The sequence below is a fragment of the Nerophis ophidion genome, linkage group LG12 (assembly GCF_033978795.1).
Source record: "Nerophis ophidion isolate RoL-2023_Sa linkage group LG12, RoL_Noph_v1.0, whole genome shotgun sequence".
In the NCBI taxonomy this organism is placed as follows: domain Eukaryota; kingdom Metazoa; phylum Chordata; class Actinopteri; order Syngnathiformes; family Syngnathidae; genus Nerophis; species Nerophis ophidion.
The window spans coordinates 61,956,469-61,968,992 of NC_084622.1; the positions used below are offsets into that span (position 1 = coordinate 61,956,469).

At 37.2% G+C, this 12,524-nt stretch overlaps 2 protein-coding genes across 6 annotated transcripts in view; one reads left to right on the plus strand and one right to left on the minus strand.

Annotated features, from left to right (window-relative positions):
* Positions 1 to 6,938, plus strand: part of LOC133563671 (EF-hand calcium-binding domain-containing protein 4B-like) — a 49,053-nt gene extending 42,115 nt beyond the window's left edge. For all 5 annotated transcript variants that reach the window (XM_061917938.1, XM_061917937.1, XM_061917941.1 and 2 more), the window contains 2 exons: positions 600 to 676; positions 6,024 to 6,938. In XM_061917938.1, coding sequence (XP_061773922.1) covers positions 600 to 676; positions 6,024 to 6,111 — 165 coding nt within the window. In that variant the 3' untranslated portion in view covers positions 6,112 to 6,938. The remainder of the gene's footprint in view (positions 1 to 599; positions 677 to 6,023) is intronic.
* Positions 6,939 to 6,992: 54 nt separating this feature from the next.
* LOC133563672 (protein arginine N-methyltransferase 8-B-like) overlaps positions 6,993 to 12,524 on the minus strand; it is a 108,446-nt gene continuing 102,914 nt past the window's right edge. Inside the window, exon 10 of the mRNA XM_061917942.1 lies at positions 6,993 to 9,783. Coding sequence (XP_061773926.1) covers positions 9,700 to 9,783 — 84 coding nt within the window. The 3' untranslated portion in view covers positions 6,993 to 9,699. The remainder of the gene's footprint in view (positions 9,784 to 12,524) is intronic.

Below are 12,524 nucleotides of genomic sequence, written 5' to 3' on the forward strand. Positions count from 1 at the left end.
TTGTCCGCTTTGTGTCAAAGCTTCACAACAAACAAAGAAACACCGGCTGTGTTTCGGTTGCTGAAGGCAGCTGCAATCCACCGCTTTCCACCAACAGGATTCTTCTTTGACGTCTCCATTATTAATTGACCAAATTGCAAAAGATTCAGCAACACAGATGTCGAAAATACTGTGTAATTAAGCGATGAAAAGCGACGACTTTAGCCGTGAGTGGTGCTGGGCTGAAATGTCCGCTCCAACCAATAACGACACAAGCACGCGTCAACATCAGCGTCATCATTCCGTGACGTTTTCAACGGGATACCTCGCGGGAAATTTAAAATTGCAATTTAGTAAACTAAAAAGGCCGTATTGGCATGTGTTGCAATGTTAATATTTCATCATTGATACATAAACTATCAGACTGCGTGGTCGCTAGTAGTGGGTTTCAGTAGGCCTTTAAGTTCTATAGTGTACATACAGGGCAATGGGACCCATTTGCAGAACTGTTGGGCATGTGGTTCTGGGTTTGAATCCCATTTCGGACTTCTCTCTGGAGTTTGCATGTTTGCTCATGTGTGCGTGGATTTACTCCAACTTGTACATATGTGTATTTGCAGGACTGTCAGATGACTTTCTTTGAGTGCAGCGCACGCTCAGGACATAATGTAACGGAGGCCATGTTTCATCTGGCCAGGTGAGCAAAATCTATCCATTTGATGTTGGGTCAGTTCTTGCAACAGCAAAATAAAGTAAAACTTTGTTCTATACAGTTTACAAATTTTGACTTGTATGTAGTTCATGAAATTTTGGGTCAGTAAAGTAAATGTTGGTTTCCAATGTCACAATACAATACATATTTCAATCATCAACCCATGTTTATTTATATAGCCCTAAATCACAAGTGTCTCAAAGGGCTGCACAAGCCACAACAACGTCCTCGGTTCAGATCCCACATCAGGGTAAGGAGAAGAAAGAAAAGAAACGGCAGATCAACTGGTCTAAAAGGGAGGTTTATTTAAAGGCTAGAGCAGTGGTTCTCAAATGGGGGTACGCGTACCCCTGGGGGTACTTGAAGGTATGCCAAGGGGTAGGTGAGATTTTTAAAAAAATCTTCTAAAAATAGCAACAATTCAAAAATCCCTTATACATATATTTATTGAATAACACTTCAACAAAATATGAATGTAAGTTCATAAACTGTGAAAAAAACAAATACAACAATGCAATATTCAGTGTTGACAGCTAGATTTTTTGTGGACATGTTCCATAAATATTGTTGTTAAAGATTTCTTTTTTTGTGAATAAGTGTTAAGTATTAAGTTGATGAATCCAGATGGATCTCTATTACAATCCCCAAAGAGGGCACTTTAAGTTGATGATTACTTCTATGTGGAGAAATCTTTATTTATAATTGAATCACTTGTTTATTTTTCAACAACTTTTTAGTTATTTTTCTATTTTTCTTTCCAAATAGTTTATGAAAGACCACTACAAATGAGCAATATTTTGCACTGTTATACAATTTAATAAATCAGAAACTGATGACATAGTGCTGTATTTTACTTCTTTATCTCCTTTTTTCAACCAAGAATGCTTTGCTCTGATTAGGGGGTACTTGAATTAAAACAAATTTCACAGGGGGTACATCACTGAAAAAAGGGTGACAACCACTGGGCTAAAGTATACAAATGAGTTTTAAGGTGAGACTTAAATGCGTCTACCTAGGTAACATCTCAAACTATTACCGGGAGGTCATTCCAGAGTACTAGAACCCAAATAAAAAACGCTCTGTAGCCCGCAGTCTTTTTTTGGGCTCTGGGAATCACTAATACGGAGTTCTTTAAACGCAAATTTCTTGCCGGGACATATGGTACAATACAATCAGCAAGATAGGCTGGAGCTAGACCGTGTAGTATTTTATACGTAAGTAGTAAAACCTTAAAGTCACATCTTAAGTGCACAGGAAGCCAGTGCAGGTGAGCCAGTACAGGCGTAATGTGATCAAACTTTCCTGTTCTTGTCAAAAGTCTAGCAGCCACATTTTGTACCAACTGTTATCTCTTAATGCTAGACATTGGGCGACCCGAAAATGATACATCACAGTAATCAAAACAAGATGTAATGAAAGCTTGAATAATGATCTCAGCATCGCTAGTGGAAAAAAATGGAACAAATTTTAGCGATATTACGGAGATGATATCGAGTAGTTTTTTGTATATGGGACTGTTAATGCAAAGCCTGCCTTTCGCACAACAACCTTACTGTATCAAAGTGCTCATGTAATCAATGTGTCTGCTAAAATTATGGAATGGATGAGGAGTGGGTGCAACTGCAAGGTGCAAAGGGGGAGACAAGTATCTTACTCTAACTTGTGTTAGTGACACTTTTGTCAAATGGGACAAAATTAGATTGATATTTAAAAAAATTCTTAATGTGTCCTTAATTATAATTGGAATCAAATACATGTGTTTAATGCATCATTATATAATTTCATGTAAAATTACATTCAATTATATAATTAATGATTTGTTTAATTATTTCATGAATACATTTTTGTTTTTTATACCACAATTTAGATTTTGAAGGATAAAACAATTTACGGAGCGCTGACACACAGGTTCATAAAATTATCAATGAAAAAAAAAAAGTGAAATAATTAATATAAAGCCCGATTGTAGCTGAGATAGGCGCCAGCGCCCTCCGCGACCCCGAAAGGGAATAAGCGGTAGAAAATGGATGGATGGATGAAATCATTTTTATCATGAAATAATTAATAAATAATAAAATTATGAAATCAAAAGTGTAATTATGAAATAGTTGTTAAAATCTTGAAATAAACTAATACAAAATCAAATTATAAAATTAATAAATCATGAAATATTTTAATTGTGAAATAACTTAATATTTAAATAAATAATTAAGTCAATAAGTCATGTAATATATTAAATAAATAATGTACACATTTATTACACATGTATGTATTTATTTCCAAATATACTTGATTATTGACGCATTTAAGTATTAATTCACTGACTTATTTATTTCATTTTGTCCTATTTGACCCTCCATACAGTGGTGCACAAACATTTTGCCTCTCAGGGCCAAATTTAAATGTTGCCAATGGGCTACGGACAAAAGAAGATATACGATGTAGGATTGAAGAGTTTTGCCCCATACTGCCAAATAAGGTATTGGAGATTGTAATGTTGAATGAATGGCAACTAGATCGCTTTGTAGACATGCCATCAATGATTGTGTGAGCTTGAAATAGGTCAGTATGGCTATGTATTGAATTCTATTTTCTAGTGGTTGACCTGACTGACTTCTGTGAAGGCAGTTTGGGTTCAGTTTCCAACCGTGTTTTCCTTAGAAGCACAAGTCAATTGTGGCAGTGGAGGCGGGTAGATGACATTATGACTCATAATTATGAGTGATCATGCTTTCCTGTTAGTCGCCAAAGCTGTCAGATAAGACCAGGAATTGCAAAAAACAAACATCTAAAGGAGTCTGAATAAAATTGATTCAATATTCTTAATAGTCAATTCATCATGGATGTATACTATATGTACAGCCACGCAATCTGGCCATTAAAAACAAATATAGACTATCAAAGTTATATATATATTCATGGTGTGACTACTGTACAATACAATTATAAGTAAGCATTTATTAAATATTTAAAAAAAGCCAGCATTTATTGTCCGGATGATAATAATAATAATTATATATATAAATAAATATTCAGGTTACAAGAGGTAGAACATGGACTGATGGAAGGTTACTGTGGTTATACAGTGTTCAATACCGGGATAGAGTGGAATATACGGTCAGGAAAAAACACAGAGGCTATTTCATCCCTACAAGCCTGTTTTGCAGGTTTCCCTGGTCTTCAGGGGATTTTATTGAATAAAATTCACGGTTAGTGCATATGCCTCACAATACAAAGGTCCTGAGTAGTCCTGAGTTTAATCCCAGGCTCGGGATCTTTCTGTGTGGAATTTGCATGTTCTCCCCGTGACTGCGTGGGTTCCCTCCGAGTACTCCGGCTTCCTCCCACCGCCAAAGACATCCACCTGGGAATAGGTTGATTGGCAACACTAAACTGGCCCTAGTGTGTGAATGTGAGTGTGATGGATGGATGGAAAATTTAATAACATTTTAGATTTTATTGACTAAAATTGAATAAAATCCCCTGAAAAGCAGGGAAACATGCGAAACAGGCTTGTAGGGATGAAATAGCCTCTGTGTTTTTTCCTGACCCAATAAGGGTACTTATAATTATCGCCACTCCACGGTAGCATGTGGGGATCCTTGCGACTCCCAGGGAAGTGGGCCTCCAAAGGGATAACTTGCTTCTGTAGTTTGCTGGTGTCATCAAGTTTCAAAGTCCATAAGCAAAGCACTGCTTGAGTCATGCTGCCATCCTACTGAACTCCTATACCGCTATTATAAGTATTGAGAAATAAAATGTTTTGCTTTATATGAATTCATGGTTTTATTACTCCTGCGACATTTAATGTACGGCAAAACAAGAATGCAATATGACAAATTATTTTCTACGGGATTTAAAGTCTAATCAGGGTTGATGCAGACTGGGAATGTTACGGTGCACGCGCAGTCTGCGTCTCCCTCCTCTGCGGGTTCCGCTGACAGCGCGTTCGGACACGCCACTGTCCACGCTGGGAGTGGCAACTAAATGCCTGCAGACGATCAGACAATCTGCACACCTGTGACTGGGCGAGTTAAATAAAGGACCAGTGGACCCAAGGATTGGCGCGGGAACTTAGTTTTCATCGTGTACCTACCCTCTGTCGCCTGTAAAGTGAGCTGCTCGTCTTACTCTGACTGACTCCCTCGTTCCTCGACTCCTCGCTCGCCCCTGATCACCTACCTGCCCACTAGACTTCCTTGTATCTCGTTCAACACTTTTGTAACACACACTTTAGTTAAATTCTACACATAGTGTTACACCATACACACTCTTGGATTTTCGTCACACTTCATTTCCTTAGTTTATTAGTTAGTATTGTTTATTATTCTTACTAGATATATTTACTATATATATTTATACATCCATCCATCCATCATCTTCCGCTTATCCGAGGTCGGGTCGCGGGGGCAACAGCCTAAGAAGGGAAACCCAGACTTCCCTCTCCCCAGCCACTTTGTCCAGCTCTTCCCGGGGGATCCCGAGGCGTTCCCAGGCCAGCCGGGAGACATAGTCTTCCCAACGCGTCCTGGGTCTTCCCCGTGGCCTCCTACCGGTTGGACGTGCCCTAAAAACCTCCCTAGGGAGGCGTTCGGGTGGCATCCTGACCAGATGCCCAAACCACCTCATCTGGCTCCTCTCGATGTGGAGGAGCAGCGGCTTTACTTTGAGTTCCTCCCGGATGGCAGAGCTTCTCACCCTATCTCTAAGGGAGAGCCCCGCCACCCGGCGGAGGAAACTCATTTCGGCCGCTTATACCCGTGATCTTATCCTTTCGGTCATGACCCAAAGCTCATGACCATAGGTGAGGATGGGAACGTAGATCGACCGGTAAATTGAGAGCTTTGCCTTCCGGCTCAGCTCCTTCTTCACCACAACGGATCGGTACAACGTCCGCATTACTGAAGACGCCGCACCGATCCGCCCGTCGATCTCACGATCCACTCTTCCCTCACTTGTGAACAAGACTCCTAGGTACTTGAACTCCTCCACTTGGGGCAGGGTCTCCTCCCCAACCCGGAGATGGCATTCCACCCTTTTCCGGGCGAGAACCATGGACTCGGACTTGGAGGTGCTGATTCTCATTCCGGTCGCTTCACACTCGGCTGCGAACCGATCCAGCGAGAGCTGAAGATTTATTTATTTATACATATATATAATAAATTATTGAACAATAAAAACTCTCTGGTGTCTGTTTGCCATCACTTCCCCTTAGTCAAAACATAACAGGGAGCTAATGAAGCCGTTGTCCAAACATGTCGAGAAAACATCGTCCAATAAAGACATCAGTATATATTCTGTACTTTCTGAATTCTTGCTTTGTGTCTGTCAGGATCCTAAAAGATCAAGAGGACCGAGAGAAAGAGAAAACTGTTCGACTAGTAAGCAGCTCTCTGGAGAAGAAGAAATCCTGCTGCTAACAGATAACACACACACACACACAATGTGTCATTATTGTTTTGTCAACACACCTGTTTCTATAGGGCGCTCATACACGCACGCGCACCATAGATTTGATTACACTATAATTAATCCAATTATTTCTCAGAAATGTTACGTCATCAGACGATGATGTAAAATAACTAGATGAAATACTGGTTGATTTTGATATTTTTAAAGGTTTCCAAAAGTAAACTTTTATCTATCACATGCAAGCTTTTAACTATGTAATGTATTTTTGTAATGATTTCGAGGAGGTTTGATTGGTTTTTCAGTACACACAATGTGTTGGACATCATATTTGTAAAATCAATTATTGTCATTTTGTCTTGAGGTCACTTTTCTGTATTTTAAGGTCACATTGTTTTAGCATGAATTCATATAAGCATATAATTCACTGGGTTCGTCAAAATGCTGTCCTGAAAAAAATAGCATTTACTTTGTGTCTATTTTGTTGTATAATAATTCATTTTTTTGGCTTCTTCCTCATGTTTGTTCGCTATGTTCACATGGATTATTTGGTCAGAAGGAAAATATTTTTTTCTTATGGTCAAATTGGGTTGATTTGTAAAGAAAACATATTTATATCAGATGCACCTAATCTCCTTACCAAGTATGTGATACACACAACAGTACATCTTTTTATTATGTAAAGCCAAGTACGGTAAGTTGTGTCATTTGTATGGGATGTTGAAGTTTGTTCTTCACTCGCTATTGTTGGGTTACTACCGTCACTGTCCTGCACATCACTTTAATGTACAAAGTAGATATTTAATTAGTGTAACAAAAATAAAGTCTTGCTTGTTCATATTGTTGTATAACTACAGTTATTTGATACCAATGCCCAGTGGATGGTTGTACACGTTGCAGTTTATTCCTTTTTCAAGGTGTCGTTACAAATTATGAAACATAGTATTTATTTCAAATCAAAAGTTATAATACACATGAAAAGAATAAAAACATTTCTGTATGTCACATTGCAAAATTGTAAAGAAATAAATACAAATGTTCCTTGAAATCAATGAAAAAAGTTAAGATATGACTTCTAACAATGTATACAATGTTCCTATAATATTTGTAGATGCCAGAAAACTCTGAAAATACATCTGATTAAAAAGCGAATTCCTTTGAGAAAGCAGGTATTTGCTCAATAATTATTAATATTAGTCGCATGCTTTATAAAGGGTGTGTTTAATCGACACCACACCTTGTTGAGGCTTTAAAATCATTTAAAACCTCCTCGGATAGAACATCCTAATCATTCCCAGCAGGCACAAGACCTTAAAACAACGTTGAGAACTTGTTGAATTGACGTTGAGCAACTCAAACATAACGTTGAAACAACATGCTTTTTGACTACGTTAATTCATCGTAGACCAACGTAACCAACAACTTGGAAACCGACTCTCAAATCCCTTCACTGGCTTCCTGTTCCACTCAGGATTGAATTCAAAATCTCCCTACTAACTCTCCAGTGCCTCCATGAAAATACCCCCGTCTACCTCAAAGAACTGCTCACCCCCAAATCCTCCACACGACATCTCCACTCCAACCTCCAAGGACAAAGCTACGAAGTATGGGAGACCGGGCGTATTGCTCCGCTGCTCCCAGTTTGAGGAACGCTCTCCCTGACCACATGAGGGCACCTCAGACTGTGGATGCTTATACAAAAGGCTTAAAAAACCCTTCTTTTTAAAAAAAAACAAAAACAAAAAATAGATATGCTTGCTGGTTCTAGCTATTGGGCTATTTCTAGTTTTATATTTTATTTATTTTTATTATTATTACTATTTTTTTTACACTGTGGCACTTTGAGGTTGTTTGCTCAACGTAGAGTGGTTTTTTTTTACAAATAAAATCTATTATTATTATTGCATCAATGTTGTCTAAATTTACAAACACAACAATTTTGCAACGTTATTTCAAAGTCAGTTTTCAAGAACATGTCTTGTGCCTGCTGGGTTACCTTCCCAAATAACTTAAAAGCATATTTATAGAGCAAAAGCGTACAGTTAAGTGTCACTAAATTGTTGTTTGGGGGGTGGGGGGGGGTTCGCATTTCCATTACTGTCACTCTTAACAGGTTTGACATGGCTGACTAAAGCGTATGAAAACACAAAGCAAAGTGTTTACAGATTAAAGCAATTGTAGATGCAGCATTGCGGAAGTTGTATCAGGAACACTTGGGATCTTAGGTAAAGGCATCAAGCACGGAATAAAGCCTCCTCGTTATGAGATCAAATACAAGAACTATAATAAAAAAATGCCTCTATATGTCTAAATATAACAACGGTATATCCCAGCCAATCGCAGGGTTATGTTCAGTGGCCAGCCATTAAAAGCGAAACTCAGCCAGTAATCAGTTTGCTTATACAAAATCCTATTTTTGACACACGGCTCAATCCTCCTCCTCCAAACCTTTCTGCTAATTTGACATTCTCCTTAAATTTTGTAGCAATATTAAGAGGATCTAAATGTGTTTTCTGCGGGGGAAAGAAAAGTGCCTATTCTGACTAGAGTGTAAATGAAAAATAATGCTGAATTGCGAATTTGCAGGGATGTATTGTACTTAGGTTATTATTAATATTGTAGTTTCTATGGTTGTCTTTCTAGGAATAAACGACAATTTGATTTGGATTCTGACAGGAGGTGAGTTGAGTACCCGAGGCCTCTTAGGTACAGTGGGTGTGCCGAAGCCGACCCCAAACTATCCAACTTCTGCCGTTTCAGCCTTGTTGAGGTGGAACAAGTCGCTAATGAGATTTTATTTGTAGGGATCCCCATTGGCTTTGTTCTTTGCTAACATACAAACACAAATGTTTTGCCCATAATCGACTGAGCTGACAAATCATATTGGACTATGAAAACCAATGGCCGAGGACAGCCCTAATTTTTCCCGGTGGTTTAGAAGGTTTAAGTTTTTAATAAAGTTCTTGTATTAGATCTCGTCAGATTATACATGTGTACCAATTTTAAAGGCAGGTCAAACACCACCGGCTCAAACGGACAACATACTGAAGAGCACACTACTATGGAGATCTGCCTTTAACACCATTCATCACACACAGAATCAGCACGACAACTATTTACAACAAATTATCTTTAACGTAACGCACACATGAGTAGACCTGCTGTACATACAGTACAGTACCTGCAACAAGTATGTCCTTGGCCGTGGTGCTCGGACGCAAATTCTAACATCACTGAGCATAAATTGACACAACTCGCTATCCGTAGAACCAACATTTCACCAACAGTATTACTAAAAGACGAATATGAGGGCCATATAATTATGAACTGAACAAAAAACACGGGTACGTCACTCCATTTCACTTACACCTACAGCAAGAATCACTAACTTTCAGCAAGTTGGAAATGTTTCTATTTCAGTGTTACATTCAGGGTTGTTTAACAGTCTGCACCAAAGGCTTCCTGTCTTACAGCGAGATGTCAGAGAGGCCACCTCAGATTAGCTTTTCAACCTTCCGTGTCATTTGGAGTCTGTTTTCTAGGTGTGGTCTGTAAGGGTTCCTCTTCTCCAGGGGAGTCCCATTCCCTTCCCGCAAAATCTAGCGCATCTTGTAGTCGTGGGCTATAGCTGCCTCGCACAGTTGTCCTTTGAAATCCAGCTCAAAGGTGAAGTCCAAGTCCCTCTGTGGACAGAGACAATTAATTAATGGAGAACGATGGCCTGATGTCAACAAGCAGAAGTGCACCCAGGGTTTCTGCAGGTCATTAAAAAGCATTAAATGGATTGTTATTAAGGCTCAAAATTCCATTAAAAGGCATGAAGTTCAAAATGTGGAAGCATTGAAAAATGCATACAAATGCAATTGGCAACAAAAAGACAACAAAACAAACCACTTGACACAGTTTTTCCCAATTGGAAGAAAAAAAACTGCCCTTCAAAATGTTCAACATTTATTAAATTGCAAGTTTTGCTTCTAATATTTGGATTATTATTAAGGTTCAAAATTCCATCAAAAGCTATGAAGTACATTGTGTGGAGGCATTGAAAAATGCATTAAAATGCAATTGGCAACAAAAAGACAACAAAAACAACCATTTGAGACAGTTTTTCCCAATTGGAAGAAAAAAACTGCCCTTCAAAATGTTCAACATTTTATTAAATTGCAAGTTGTGCTTCTAATATTGGGATTATTATTAAGGCTCAACATTCCATCAAAAGGTATAAAGTACAATGTGTGGAGCATTAAAAATGCATACAGATGCAATTGGCAACAAAAAGACAACAAAACAAACCACTTGACACAGTTTTTCCCAATTGGAAGAAAAAAAAAACTGCCCTTCAAAATGTTCAACATTTATTAAATTGCATGTTGTGCTTCTAATATTTGGATTATTATTAAGGCTCAAATTTCCTTCAAAAGGTATAAAGTACAATGTGTGGAGGCATTAAAATGCATTAAAATGCAATTGGCAACAAAAAGACAACAAAAAAAACCATTTGAGACAGTTTTTCCCAATTGGAAGAAAAAAACTGCCCTTCAAAATGTTCAACATTTATTAAATTGCATGTTGTGCTTCTAATATTGGGATTACTATTAAGGCTCAAAATTCCATCAAAAGGTATAAAGTACAATGTGTGGAGCATTAAAAATGCATACAAATGCAATTGGCAACAAAAAGACAACAAAACAAACCACTTGACACAGTTTTTCCAAATAGGAGGAAAAAAACTGCACTTCAAAATGTTCAACATTTTATTAAATTGCAAGTTGTGCTTCTAATATTGGGATTATTATTAAGGCTCAAAATTCCATCAAAAGGTATAAAGTACAATGTGTGGAGCATTAAAAATGCATACAAATGCAATTGGCAACAAAAAGACAACAAAACAAACCACTTGACACAGTTTTCCCAATTGGAAGAAAAAAAAACTGCCCTTCAAAATGTTCAACATTTATTAAATTGCAAGTTGTGCTTCTAATATTGGGATTATTATTAAGGCTCAAAATTCCATCAAAAGGTATAAAGTACAATGTGTGGAGCATTAAAAATGCATACAAATGCAATTGGCAACAAAAAGACAACAAAACAAACCACTTGACACAGTTTTTCCCAATTGGAGGAAAAAACTGCACTTCAAGATGTTCAACATTTATTAAATTGCAAGTTGTGCTTCTGATATTGGGATTATTATTAAGGCTTAAAATTCCATCAAAAGGTATAAAGTACAATGTGTGGAGGCATTAAAAATGCATACAAATGCAATTGGCAACGAAAAGGCAACAAAACAAACCACCTGACAGTTTTTCCAAATTGGAGGAAAAAACTGCCCTTCAAAATGTTCAACATTTATTAAATTGCAAGTTGTGCTTCTAATATTAGGATTATTATTAAGGCTCAAAATTCCATCAAAAGGTATAAAGTACAATGTGTGGAGGCATTAAAAATGCATACAAATGCAATTGGCAACAAAAAGACAACAAAACAAACCACTTGACACAGTTTTTTCCCAATTGGAGGAAAAAACTGCCCTTCAAAATGTTCAACATTTATTAAATTGCAAGTTGTGCTTCTAACATTTGGATTATTATTAAGGCTCAAATTTCCTTCAAAAGGTATAAAGTACAATGTGTGGAGCATTAAAAATGCATTAAAATGGAATTGGCAACAAAAAGACAACAAAACAAACCACTTGACAGTTTTTCCAAATTGGAGGAAAAAAACTGCCCTTCAAAATGTTCAACATTTATTAAATTGCAAGTTGTGCTTCTAACATTTGGATTATTATTAAGGCTCAAATTTCCTTCAAAAGGTATAAAGTACAATGTGTGTAGCATTAAAAATGCATTAAAATGGAATTGGCAACAAAAAGACAACAAAACAAACCACTTGACAGTTTTTCCAAATTGGAGGAAAAAAACTGCACTTCGAGATGTTCAACATTTATTAAACTGCAAGTTGTGTTTCTAATATTGAGTCCATTTTATTTTGATGTTTGTTTACCTATTTAGGCTCTTCACCTTCCAATCGCAACAGTACCAAATACCACAGAAATTAAAAATGTTTGCTGTCCTTATTATTTTGTATACATTGTTTTTGTTATGAGTACATAAACCTTTTGATTAAAAGTGCATTAGAAATTAAATATATTATGATATTTTAAATTTGGCCTCAGTTACAATTTTGTCTACACTTTCCAGACAATTGTATGTTCTTGACAATATATAAGAACGGGTCTACACTCTGATGTGGACATTAAATCTGTTAAATTTCATTAAAAAAAGGTGTTTAAAAAACATTAAATTAGATTCGCTGATACCTGCAGAAACTCAGTATCAGTAGGGCGGTCAGTATTCTCAAATTTGCAATTAATTCAGAAATAAAATAATAGGCAATGTTAAGATATGGGCCACGTGAGTATTTG